The 14,271-nt window shown below is 42.1% G+C and overlaps 1 protein-coding gene across 2 annotated transcripts in view; it reads right to left on the bottom strand.

The window, feature by feature from the left end:
* LOC117456880 (CD166 antigen homolog) overlaps window positions 1-13,430 on the bottom strand; it is a 37,494-nt gene extending 24,064 nt beyond the window's left edge. For both annotated transcript variants that reach the window (XM_034096731.2, XM_034096732.1), the window contains exon 1: window positions 13,151-13,430. In XM_034096731.2, coding sequence (XP_033952622.1) covers window positions 13,151-13,211 — 61 coding nt within the window. In that variant the 5' untranslated portion in view covers window positions 13,212-13,430. The remainder of the gene's footprint in view (window positions 1-13,150) is intronic.
* Between the last annotated feature and the right edge of the window lie 841 nt (window positions 13,431-14,271).

Genomic DNA, 14,271 nt, shown 5'->3' with positions numbered 1-14,271 from the left:
ACAACAAACAACATAATTATTACATTCAAACAAACTACTTGTAGTAGATAACGTACATTATTCAAAAGTTTACATAACATTTGAATAATAACACGGGAGAAACGGAGCCTCTCTTTTCCCCTCTCTCTCCTGACAGCCCGTCAGTTTCTCAAGCAGCTCCTGCAGCCCGCTAAACAGAGGGCGGGGCTTCAGGTGATTATGCAGAGCTGCGTAATTTACCGGTTTTTAATAAATTTGACCAGCTAAAAACCGGTAATTACCGGCTATCGGAAACCCTGGTTCGAGCATATGCCTTGAGTTGCACATAGCTCCAACGATCCATCACACACACACACACACACACACACACACACACACACACACACACACACACACACACACACACACACACACACACACACACACACACACACACACACACACACACACACACACACACACACACACACACACACACACACACACACACACACACACACACACACACACACACACACACACACACACACACACACACACACACACACACACACACACACACACACACACACACACACACACACACACACACACACATGTGTGAGCATTGTGCCTGCCCTGTCAACTGAGCGGTCCTAGCGCCCTTCGCATACAGCACACAAACACACAGGCACGCAGCCAGACACACTGCATTGCACGCAAACAATGTCCCGTACGGGCCACGCCCCTTTTGGCTCAAATACGGGTTGGCAACCCTACACACACACACACACACGCACACGCACACCATTTGTATTGTATTATTGTATGAGAGAGGTTCCAGGTTGAATTGAGTCGAATATTTATGTTCAGAGGTTGTTGTGTTTAATATTCATGAGAATATTTGTCATTATTCAAATGATAATAAACATTAGCATAAAGCATATTTGTCCACTCATATGTTGATAAGAGTATTAAAAACTTGAAAAATATTCCACTAAGGTACATTTAGAACAGATCAAAAATGTGCGATTAATTAGCGATTAATCGCGATTAAAGGTGGGGTAGGTAAGTTTCAGAAACCGGCTCGAGATACACTTTTTGTTATATTCCATGGAATGCTCTTAACATCCCGATAGCAATGAATATCTTAAGTGCTTTGACAAAAAATCCATAAAAAAATGTCATCTGTAGAAGCCGTAATACTGTAAAAAGTACAACCAATTGGATGGCCTACCTGCCTGTCAGCCTTCCATCGGGGCACACACTTATCTCGTGCCCTCATTGGTCATGTGCGCGTTCGTGTGTGTTGGAGGAGGGGCTCTATAAGGAAGTGGCAGATTTTCTCCGGTTGTGTATTTTCAAATTCTAGCGATCTCGAGCCGGTTTCTCAAACGTACCTACCCGACCTTTAACTATGGACAATCATGCGATTAATCGCGATTAAATATTTTAATCGACTGACAGCCCTATTGAAAACATAATATCTTAAGTGTTGTGGACCTTGGACATTGGGGTCTGGAAACATGTGATGGGCATTTCTCTTTATTGTCTGACAGAAATGACAGCTGAATTGGTAATGATTATAATTGGAAGTTGCAGCCGTGGCACAAAACCCATGCCCTCCTCATCAACTTTTATGGAAACAGACCGAGACGTATAGAAGGTCAACATTGAAACATCCAATGCACGATCAGAATGAAAGCATCGTAACACATTTGGTGGATTTGGTTTACATGTTGAAATATTACTCCAGCAGCTTCACATGCCACTATTTACCCACCTGCAGTATGTTTTTGTTCAAGTACCTGCATGTCAGTTTGAACCACAAGTGCTTCCTTTCCTGGTAAAGCCACGCCCTGTCCCAGCCCCCATGCCTCCCTCAACAGGAAATCCTTCAAACATCTGCGGCTCATTGGGCCTGAGGGAGCACTTCTGTTTACCTTCATACTTTTTGAATGCACAAAATACAGGTGCGGGTGTTGCCTCAGGATAACAATCAAACCTGATGCTACAACCCCTCCCCCACACATCCCGTCAAGGGCAAATGGAGCCTTTTCTATACTAAAGAAAAACACACAGTCCTGACCACAGTGGTAGGAGGAGGAGGGAGATGAATCCACCCAGAGCCCATCACTTTTCTACGTGGGTAAACAAGAATGCATCCACTTATCGATCTTAAAGTGCTTCATTAGACGCTACATGAGCCATGGAATCATATTTCCCCAAACACAAAATGGATGATTAATGGAAATATGTGCGCTGGTTGTACTATTGTCTGATTATAATTCACAGCACCTGCTTTGCAATATCAATAATGCATGCCTTGTCATGCTGTAAACAACAGAAAATATTAACAGGTAGATATTTTTATTTGATCTACTCATGGCCTGTGTAGCTTTCATCTCCGGTAATTGCTGTGGCAAGGCCGATACTTTCGCATTAGTTGAGCAAAGAGTCATGTATGCTGTTGTTCACTCTTAATGACAGGCCTGACCTTCTAACCCTTCACTGTGAAACAGAGCAGGCAATGCTCCACATCCAAATAAGCCAAACAGCCTGGTTGGTATTAAGAGGGCATGACGATTTTCAAATTGTGTCCTGCTTGAGCTTCTGGCTCTGGGGGGGTCCTAAAGCCTGTGCTGGCTAAACAGAGCAGAGAGCGGTGGGAGGAATACGTGGAATGCAGATAATACATACAAAGGATTATGTACCTGCTTGCACATCAAATCTGTGTGGTTTCATGTTTAATACCCATGGGCCAATGTCTGCTTTGATGGAGTACTGTGAAAGCTCAGAGATTAACAAGCGCCGTCACACCACTGAGTCTTCCTACGACTTCAGGACTTTCAGACTTACATGGCGGGATAACTGTGAATATGAATGGAAAGGTTTTACTCATGGCTACTCCAATGGCGCCAAGCTGGTTTTGGTGCGTGATGGATTAGTGTATTCCATAAAGTGTTTGTTTATGAAAAATAAATTCACGGATGTCCAAAAGACAATTTGACTATTGCTGAAGCAAGGTCACAAAAAGTGTTATCCGCCTAGATAGAAATGTCACAACAAACCCAATCTTGCTTTTGTTTGAGTCCTTTGTTTGCGTAAGATAAGATAACCACTCTCAGTTTATGTTTTTTAGCATATGTCCCTGTCGTCCTAGGAACCCGGGTCCTTTAAAGCATAATAATTTCATTAGTAGTGGCTATTGAATTTTCTTCTACCATTATGACATGAGGGAAGCCATACATCAGGGTAAGTGCTTTTAACCATCCAGCCTGACAGTGTACATCCCGCCCCCCTCTGCATCGTGTCCTGTGCGGTACATCCAGAACAATAGAATAAGTAGCCCTGCAGAGCTAACAGACGGTGAGTAGCAGACAAACCCCCCACTTCACACAAAACCTGTCAATAAGCAACTCTGAAAGATACCTACAAAATACTGTTTCTACAACGTGGCCTAAAGAGCTCTTGGGTAAAACTCTCTATGGGGCTGCTCTGCACAGACTATTCCCCTTCAAGCAAAAATGATTCAACCCGCTGTTCTGAAAGTCCTCTGGAGCAAGGAGCTGCTTCCACCCCAGGGTCACACAAAAATACAAGAGCCCCCTCGAAAGTCCATAAAGAGCCACAAGCTGTAACAGAACAAAACCATTAGGCATTTTCTTACTGGCATGGCACTAAAGATAGCAATGTCCGCTTATGGCGCGTTTCCACTGCAGCGGGTAGCTCGCTTTAAGCGTGCCGAGCCCATTTTTGGTTGCGTTTCCACTTGGCCTAGTACCGGCTAGCGGGTCCTAATTCACAGTTTTTCTGGCCCCATAAAATCGTGGTTCTAGGGCCAGGAACAACCAGGCTGAGTCGGGCTGAGTATGCTAAACTAGAGAGAGAATTGCTGGCAAGGGGGCTACAACTACAACAAGATGAACATATTTGACCGTGATTTAATTGTAATACACGTTTCAAAATGATGCCGAAGTAACAACATACTGATACCGGTTAGTAAAAACCATGAATTAATGCTTTGACAAGTCTGCAGACAGACTGCAGGCGAAAAACCCTTTTAAAATGCGTGTTTTCTAAATGGAGCTTGGCTAAGCTAACGTTATATATGCTCCGACCGTCCACACTCACAACAACGGCCTATACAGACATAAATAAACCAGCGACTGTATTCGCCATGACACAGACAGTCTGTGGTTTGTACTTGTTTAACTTTTGTCTAGTTTCTGAACAGATATGAGGAGCTGTGAGCTCTGAGTGCTAAGAGCTAACGGCTGTGTTGTTTTTCTGGGGCACTCATTGAAGATGACGTCACGGCTCTGCCTACACTGCGTTACTATAGTAACTATCCTAGTTCCTAAACTGTAATGGAAGTGCAGCATTAAAGTGAGCCGGGCCTAATAAGGCCTAACCAAACCGAGCGAGGCCTGCAGTGGAAACGCGCCATAAGTCTACCACTGATTTCTAAACTGAAATATCTCCACAGTTTTAGCACTGGAACACTGGATTGTCATGAAACGTTGTAAAGACATTCATGTTACCCAGATGATCAAGCTTAATGCCTTCGGTTATTCCCTGATGTCTCCTATGGTGCCACCATAAAATAAATTAAATGTGGCTTTAAAAGGCATGTCTCCACAACATATGGATTGATTTCCATGAAATGTGAATCAGACTAAAAGTGAAGATAATCAATTGATTATATTTTTTGCAGCCCCAGTACATATATTCATGTTCCCCTTAGTTTGAATTGGTGTTATATCTGCTGACCCCATTGCCTTATACATAGTTTATTATCATCTAAAAATGTCCCAAGTGTAGGACAAATTGACAAATCTTCGCATGCTATCAGCTTTCGAAGGCTAATCTTAAATGGTTAACTTGAAAAGCATCATACCTTCCAAACATAAGCCTGTTAACACAGTGTGAGCATGTTGCTATAATCATTTAGCTCACAAAACATGTGAACAAATATGGTTATATTGAGAACATAAATATGTGTAGATATAAAACCTGGGAAATTCAAATTCAGTGAACACAACACATTACTGAGGCCAATAAAACGTATATTTATTCAAGTATGAAATCAGAGGAATTCCCCCCTAAAAGCCCACTGGGAGATCTTATTTTCTGAACAAATGACTGTGGCTGTAATGTTCTCTTCGTTCAGTGTATCCGTTTGTATGGCTCTGTTTATAAATCAGCGTGTTGTGGCAAGTCCTCCACAATAAGACAGGTAATCCTGAGATTTCCTAGAAAATCCAGGCAGCTTTAACCTAAAACGTCTTACACTCACTGCGAAACAAATCCATAATTAATTGTCAAATGCTTTGCTGTGTCATCCAGTGCGCTGAAGTGAAATTACTATCGTTATATGAGGAAATGATGTGTCATCTCCCCTGTATCTGCTTGTATAAGGGGGGAATGAATGGTAGAAAAATGGGTTATGGCATTTCATTTCTCAAAATTAAACACTACAAAGTTAATCTATCTATCTTCTATTCACACAGACAAGCGAGGCACGGCAATAAAGCAACTTTTATTTGACAAGGGGCACGTGTAGACAGGCTGCTTGTGAGTTTACTATTAAACCTCAGTGCTTTGTTTATTTTGCAACCACCTTGCAGTTGAGCCAACGTTTAACCAGTGTGATGCACATAGAGTTTATTGCTAAGAGATTAACTTAGTACAAATCGGTGTCTAAAACGCACCAGTGGGATGTGTAACGCTCAGAGATTCTCTGCAGGAACAAGAGACTACTTGACCTCTTAAGACATCCCATTAAGAAAAATTAAGTATTGCATCCAATTACCAGACAAGCATCTCTTCACCTTCCTTGTAAGGTCTGGCAGTGGAACAGCTGAATACTTAACAGCAAAGCAAAGCGTCTTATGATAAAACATCTAACACAAGCCATTTATCATTCAAAGCATCGCCTGTGCTGTAAAGCGCCACCACTTGACTTCCTCTGAGGAAACAGTGGTACTTTTGCTAAAGCCTTTTGCTCACAACAAGACAGGATTGTGTCGTGTCAGGATTACATTTCTTCCCAGTAAATAACATTCTTTGCAAAGAACTTCAGATCAGAAAGTTCAAGCCCTCGGGTGATAGTCATAGTTTTCCTAGGGACTGGAATTTGGAAATGTCTTTCATCGAAAAGGGGAACGGGGGGATTGATTTATGAGGTTGAAAGCAAAAAACATTAGGTTGTACATAACCATAAGGTCTTAATTTAACGCTTTAGATTTTGGAAACAGAGTTTAAATAATTAGCTTAAAGTTATATATATATATAGCTGTTGAATCTAGTTATTTGCTTATATTAGACAATATTTAAATTACAAATACATTTCTTTTTAATCTATTTATATATGAATTCTAGGTTAATATTTCAAATCTGTATCCTTTCTTAACTCACTATATAAACCATGTTTCTATGGAAGCATGTATACTATTTTAACACATCTTCTTGAAAGGTTGGTCCAATACCATGATTTCAAAAAGGAAAAAAACATCCAGCATGTTAGAGCAGGTTGGGTCTGCCCTCCCGCTCCCCCCTTGTCTTAGACCTTTATAAAAGGTTCAAGGGTAGCCCCAAGTGTAATGCTACAGTGATGACCCATAGAGGACAGGGTCAACCATTTCATCTTCTATCTTGTTTTGTACTTAGGCACTAAAAGAATGACAGGCTCTTAATTCAAATCAAAGATATACTCTTGCCATCCCCTGTGAAGAGTCTCCTGAATTAGAACTCGTGTCTCCTGCAAGTTCAACCGAAGCAGCATGTAATCAAAGATAGCTTCAGGCATTGCAGACTGCTGCTGCAGTTTGTGAAGGAAGGATCGTGGACACCAGCACAACACAAAGAAACAGCTTTTAAAATCGCAAGAATGTGAATACTGAGGTCAGATGCAGACACAGGGCCGTTCTGTTCACTCCCTAAGGCAGTGCGTAGAGGAGCAGCACAGTATTTCATGAATGAAAAATTAATAAACAGCATCTGAATGAATAGGGAGACTTCTCAGTATTACAATCAGGCTTATTGCCCAACAGAGAATGATTCAGAAATGAATAGATGACAAATCTTCATGTCATTCTATGAGTTGGCCTGGGATGAGATGGATGTTTCACCTCTACCCAAAAGCTGAGTCAACGACACTGAATTCGCTTTAAAAGTCTCATACAATAGCAACCTCTTGTATTCCCTGTCTCTCATAAGTATGCAGAAATAATGACTTTATGGTGCAGGCATAATTATAAGAGGCTCACCACTAACCCCCTTCCATGGGTCAGTACGAGCCCCTGCTGCTGGCAGTGGTGGGAACAGTGCCTTTGTCTTGGCTTAATCTATAAGATGTATTTAATGAGGAAAAAGAAGTTCATTAAATGTAAAACAAAAGCCACATAAGCACCCATCTTCTGGCAGATATGCCCCTGAATGGTATTCCTTAAATATTCTCTGAGGTCGAAGGATTACCATCACAGTTAATGGAGGCCTCTAAAAGAATTCATTCAAATAGAGCATTGCCTCTAATGGAGAATTTGAACAAAGATCCGGGCCATGTTAAGGAAGGGTGTGGCCACAGGCTTTTCATATGGAGGGGAGACACCCACCACCCACCACCCCCCCCCCCCCCCCCCCCCACCCCCCCACCCCCAGTCAGGTTGCAAATGTGAAGTGCAGGGACAGGCAGCAGCTACTCTGTGCCCTATCCGAGGGGTGTGTGCTGTTCCATATTAATGACAAAGAGAAGAGCGGGAGCAAGAAGTCACTATCATACACTCATTTGTTTATAAGGAGCCAGCCACACAATACAGTCGGCGGGAGTCCACAAGAATCCAGTGAAAGCCAGGGGCTGCATCAATGACAAAAGACAGAAACAACCTCACTTTTTGTCCCTGAGACAAGGGCTGCCCAATTTCAGAGTGCTGTTGCTCTTTCACCAAAACCAAGGATACCTTCATGCATTTCAATGGGGGTATTCCTGCATAAAGAACGAAGCACTATTGCATAGCCCAGTCATCCCTCTCCTCTCCTGTTGTTAAGCCTTTCTTCACAGCTGAAACAAAAGAACTCTGGTCCCTCCCCTTGAATAACAAATTATTATTTTATTATTTTGCACAGCAGAGCGAGGAACATGTGTGCAAAATAAGGAAAATGGCCACAAGAAAACTGTTAAACCTTACAATGTTTTCTTTCACTTTAAAATGTCCTTCCTTGTATAACTATGAAAACCGTGTTTATAAAAAGCCAATAAAATGCTAAATGTAACCTGCCAAGTTAACATATAACACCAACAAATGGCAGATGAAGAGGTAATTTGAGTGTGTACAAATGGGAATATATCTCACTTTCTGGCTGGGGCAAACTACTCACCAAAGTTTAATTAAGATTCTTGCTGCTGTTTTACTGATAATCCTGTGTAGAAAACTGTCACAAGCAAAAAAAAGACCCTTTTTACCGTTGAGTCATTGCCTGAGAGTGATTGCTTTTGCCACACAAGTAATTTCTTTTTCTCAAAGCTAAGTCGCTCATACATCTCTCTGCTCTGTGAGCCAGCAGAGTGAGTTGCTCTCTCTGGAAATTGTAATCAAGTTAATAATGAGGGAAAAACTTGAAGGTTGTAATCATTTAGCACAACATGAGCGATGGGACCAATGTGTTTTCTTTCAACAACTGCAAACACAAACAGAAACCATAAAGAGACATGGTTTGCCCCCTTCTCAGCCCTAAAAAACAACACTCCCCCACCTGTTCAGTGTCCTGCTGGGCATGGAAAGAAACATGTGTGTGTACGTGTGGGGGTGCATAGCAGACAAAGAGCAACTACATTTAGAATTCATGACTATCCACTGTGTTAAACATCAGAATTACAGTTTTATCCAACTGTACTGTTCTTTGCACATCTTGGGCCATTGTCTATTGTTACAGGGTCTACTGTATGTGAGCAGCTACCACACCATATGGTCCAGTTGCATATATTATAAGCATCATTTCTCTGGGGACAAGCTGATTTGATATGTTATTTCTTGTAAATCTCAGGCAAATGATCAACTCTAATATGAGGTTTCAAATGTAATGACTTCACAAGAACCTGTTATTTTGTAAATGTTGCATCAAAGATTATAAGGTTGTTTTTATCGCAGACAAAGCATTATATATTGTTTGTGTTAATTGTAATCTAAAAATGAAATTACCATATCAGTAGGTAATTAAGCTTGAACCACACATCCGGGCCATAAAGTGCTGCTGCCAGGGGGCGCTAGCAGGAATCCTGCACCCCCTGATGGGAAGTGACACTAGGCTCCACACCCTAATGCTGCTTTAATTTACAGTATGATCTTGCCTGTGTGATGAGCCCACGGGTCCCCTTTTCCCTCCACCATTAGCACCTCAGCACACAAGTCCACAATTCTTCTTTCTTATAGCTTTGCGATTCGTGGTGACTAATGGCATATGTCCCACTTCCTACTCAAAACTATGATCTTTTTTTAAATCAAAAATACAAGTACACTAGAATAAAAGATTCCACTGAACACAGAACTGAGCATCCTACAGAGCTTGTTGAGAGACATTATGAAGTACCGAATTAGGGTTAAGCATCCAGCAGTGTTATGGGTATGTTTTCTTTGTAAGTCTTAAGTCTATAGATGTCTGGCTGTCGATGAGCGTCCTGTTGCACCGGTCTGGCATTATTTTAAGGTGTCCGAAAAAGACAGTAAAATAGTGGTATGCAACGTGTGTGAAGCAGAAATCCTGCAGCTCAGCCCGCTGGACCAGTAAGCGCAGCGAAACACACACACAGGGAGAACCGAGAAATTACGGTAGCAAATTACCCGGTTCTTTACGACCAGAACTATTAACGGGATACAAACCGGAGGAACCAGGCATGGAGGGAGGTGGCAGAGATAGTGGGTGAAACTGGTAGGTTTTCGCCTGTTTGGGGAGTTTATATATATATATATATATATTGCTCGCATAAAATCCCCGGGTTTTTTTGCTTTGTATGTCGGGGGCGGGAGATTCATGTGATTGGTTGTTGGTCGCGTTGCTCGCAAAATATCCCCAAGCTTTCAGACACGCCCAGCTCCAAGATTTTTGAAAAGCTGCTGTGTGGACGTACCGTAAGAGTTAGACCTAACACACTTAGCTGTTTTATCTACCTCTGGAACAAGCTAAACTAGTTATTATAAATATATGTATTCTTCATTGTCGGGTCACTCATTACTGGATCAGTGAGCTGCATGAGATACTGACAGGCTGTCAGGAGAGGGAGAGAGGGGGGAGAGAGAGAGGGAGAGAGGAAAAGAGAGCGCTTCCGCTAATTTCTCCCGTGTTATTATCCAAAGTGAATGTAAACTTGAATAATGTACATAATTTGAATGTAATAATTAAGTTGATTGTTGTTTGTGGAAGCTCCAGTGAATGAGCCCCATTAACTGAGTTTTAAACATCACTTTAAATGGAAGATTTAAAGTGATGTTTAAATCTTCCATTTAGGCCCCGCCCACTCGATCGGATCGGCGATCGGTATCGGCCGATACTGATTCCGGCGATCGGCCCCGAAATTGGCGATCGGAGCATCCCTAATTTTTGCCATAATCGAGCAGCCCTAGTTCCAGTGCGACTTTTTGGCCAAGACACAGGAGACGTGAGGCGACACAACAATTGGGTCCGTCGGGACGTGTTCTTTGGTGTGTCCGGGCCTTAAGATCATTTGCAGCCATAATAATTTCTGCAGATTCTCATACTTCCTTATGTACTAACTCAGTAATTGAGATGTTAAACTTGATTCCACAATTTCATTGTGTTCTGTAGCTAGCAAGCCATTTTCCAATTGGATAAACGAACAACTAAAATGTTTGAAGCGAAGAAGTTTTAAAATGATAGCGCAAAATACGGATACAGCATTTCTAACCAAAAAAGATTTGGTTGAGTTGCCATATTTTTAATGAATGCATCTGAATTTTGTATGAAGGAAATACTTTGCAAGTCACAAAGAAATCTCTTTTCAAAAGAAGAAACAACCACAAGCAGTCTTCAAACATCAAGAGGAAGGCTCCAACAAACAAGATGCGAGCTGCACAGCATGAGTACAAAAATACACAGTGGTACACAATCTCCCATGTAACACAACTAAAGCCATTCTTTCCTTTTCCAGTAGTTAACATCACAACATTTCTGGGACAGTTCTGGAAATAAACTATAGTTAAACATGAAAGAAGGAGAACGAATCTATCTCAGGTGAAATTGGGTGACCCTCACAAGAGATTAGTCCATTAGCAAAGAGGAGAGCCCCTCTCGCTTGACAAGTAATACCAGCTGTGACACCGGGCGCCGCCTGTCTGTTCAGGAGGGGGGGGGGTGGAGGTGGTGGGGGAAGGGGGGGGACTTGGGAGTGAACAAAAAAACAGATGCATCTTTCTGACTATTTGTTCTAGGAGTAATTCAGAGCTCTGTTTTTCAGTTGTATCTGTTTTTGGCTAAACTCAGGCCCAGGAGCTGTTGTTTTTTCAGCAGTTCAAATATAATAGACGCAAGCCTGTTTTTTATTACAAGTATTGATGCAGTTTTATTGCAAATCACAAACTCAATAAACACTTTCTGTCAGATTTCTTTGCCTGGATTAAGTAGATACAGTATATATTTTCCTTTGGAACAGCTGAAGGGAAACCTTGGCCCTTTGCAAGAACATGCAAGAGACTGACCATCTGTTGTGAAAGCAAACACACATGACCATTGCTTGAGGCCTGCTAAACACAAAGCAGTTTAGATGGCCATAAAGTCTAACCATCAACACCAACTCAGGGCACTCTCCTCCTGTCTCAAGCACACGGCACAACAGTGTAAAAGCGTCTTAAAAGGGCTGTTCATTTCCTTACAAATAAACCACCTGAGCCTGAATGATCGGCGCTGCATGGTGTTAATTTACAGCGACAGTCGCCACCGTAGTGTGACGAGGTAGAGGGAGTACAGTGAGATTAGCCTCTCCACCCCTTTCCTTTCTGTGGGAGTACTCTGAGCCCCTGTGCAGCTTTGCTTAATGGCCTGGCTGAGTGATGTGAGCACATGGTGCTGCTACCTGTTGGCCGAAAAGCAGACAACAAGGAAGCCTGGAGAGAGGCATCACCACCCATTGCACAATAAAAACCAAGCGAAGAATAAGCACCGAGAGTTGTTTTAAAACGTTGTTCCTTATTTTTCATAGTCAACAGTGGCAAAACATCAATTTTCAAAGCATATTTGAATTTCTTAATGGCAAGTTGCTGATTTCACATCAAATATTTTTAAAAAAAACCCACCATTTTCTATTTGTAGAGTCTTGGAAGCATTCGCTTATGCCACCCATTGCTACTGCCCAAATCCAAAATGAGACCTGTCCTACATGTAATTATTAGTTGGAGCCTGCAGCTCCCCCTCCCCAGCCAACAGGCAGCCAATAATTACAATAAATCAGACAGGATGTGAACATCATTCCGCTCAACAGCCTGTATTAAACAGGAGAGAAAACACATTTAAAAAATGAGGCATCATGATGACATCATGGCATGAGCACATGTGCCCCACTGTACCCCACTGCCTGCCTCTCTCATCATGAGAGGGGGGGGGGGTAAAAAAGGGAGGCACAATGGAATAGTTAATGTCATATAAGCAGTTTCTATACAAATATGTCTCTTTTATAGAAACGATCAAAAGTGTAGGCTACAATGATAAACCATTTACTGAGGTGAGTGAAGTTAAAAAAAAGCTGCCTGATCTCATTTTTATACATGTAATATGTACGTTTTGTTTCATAATTTAACACACCTGCTAGGGATAGAAACACATAGGAGTGACCAATGTGAATATTGTTGGTCTATTTGTTTCGTAAAAATCGCCACATCATAATTTGTTATGACTTTATAAAATATATTTCCATAGGTCTACATTTACATGCAAACTATATTCATATAAAAAGCATACATGACTGCATTCTTCGACGAATAACCTAAAGTGTACTGCAGCACACTAACTTTAAACTTAAAACGAAGAGCCACTCTTCCCCGTAAATGTGATCGATAACCCGGGCTGAAGTTTTGTTGGCACCTGCGTGTGCCTACTTTCCTCCACACAGTCTACCTGCGGCTCAGAGCACCGAAGCGACCCGCGGGAACACCGCGACAGCCCGGATAGTGGGACAAAAGCTTACCTTGGCGGAGAAGCACGGAGATGACGAGGGCACACACACAGCTGGCGGACAACAAGTGCATCCTTGCGGCTCTTTCAGATCCTCAGTCGGCTGCTTGCTTCAGAGGTTTGTTAAAACAGTTGGCTGAGTTGATATTTGAAGGTGGCTTCAATTAAAATGGTCCTCTCGGGCTCCTGTTGTTGGTAGTGTACAGACAGTAGTTCAGTTCAGATTTGGCTCCTCTCCAAACGTTGCATGTGCTCGCAAACTCGCGCTCACATCAGTTCTGGTGGAACAGGTAATTGCGAGGGGCGCAGAGAGGAGCGCGAGGGAGGGCGGGGGATACTGTCTGCAGCCCCGCCCCCCCTCATTTGCCCACCCTCCCTTTCCCCTCCAGCACCCCCCTCCTCCTCCCACACAAAAGTGCACCCAACCCCTTTTATTGAGACCCCCCTTAACTCCCCCTCCCTCGCCCCCCTTCTTCCCCTCCCTCTCACCCCCTTTACTCTCATCTTCAACTTCTTTTTTTCTCCCCCCACCCTTTTCTCTTTCCAACATCCACCCTCACTCTGCATGCGAGCACAAGTAGACAAACACATGCAGGGGGAAACCTTCAATCCAGAAAAACTCCACACTTGTTTCATGCACAATTCCCAGAGATGAAATACCTTAATACCTTAATCCTCAATATGCATACTACTACATTTTAGCAATAAAATGTAGTAGTAATCTGAAATTTCATTGAGTGAATGTATCTCTTGGTCTTCTAAAGTTTGAAAAAACCTTGTGAGACAATGAATCAGTTATCAAAATATAAAGTTGCCCTAACCCTTTTTTGTGTGCATTGATAGACTCAACATTTTAATTTTAATCCAAAATATTGTCTTATTGCAGAGTGTTTAAATACTGTACATCTATGAACAACACTACCAACCTAAATTGGCCATTTTGGGTGATTTTCATTGTTCCAGTGGAGCTGAATGATTTCATTCCTCCTCAATTCAAAGTCAGTTCATTGTTGAAAAGGGTATGTGTCATCAAGATAGACAAGGTCGTCCGGAGTTCCTGAAAAGTTGACATTTTGATTTTATATTTATTTGTTATTTTTGCCTGATGACAGTAACATTTGATGAGCTTATCAC

Source organism: Pseudochaenichthys georgianus, chromosome 13, assembly GCF_902827115.2.
Source record: "Pseudochaenichthys georgianus chromosome 13, fPseGeo1.2, whole genome shotgun sequence".
NCBI lineage: Eukaryota > Metazoa > Chordata > Actinopteri > Perciformes > Channichthyidae > Pseudochaenichthys > Pseudochaenichthys georgianus.
The sequence above is the reverse complement of the archived record's forward strand: the minus strand, read 5'-3'. Positions and strand labels throughout refer to the sequence as shown.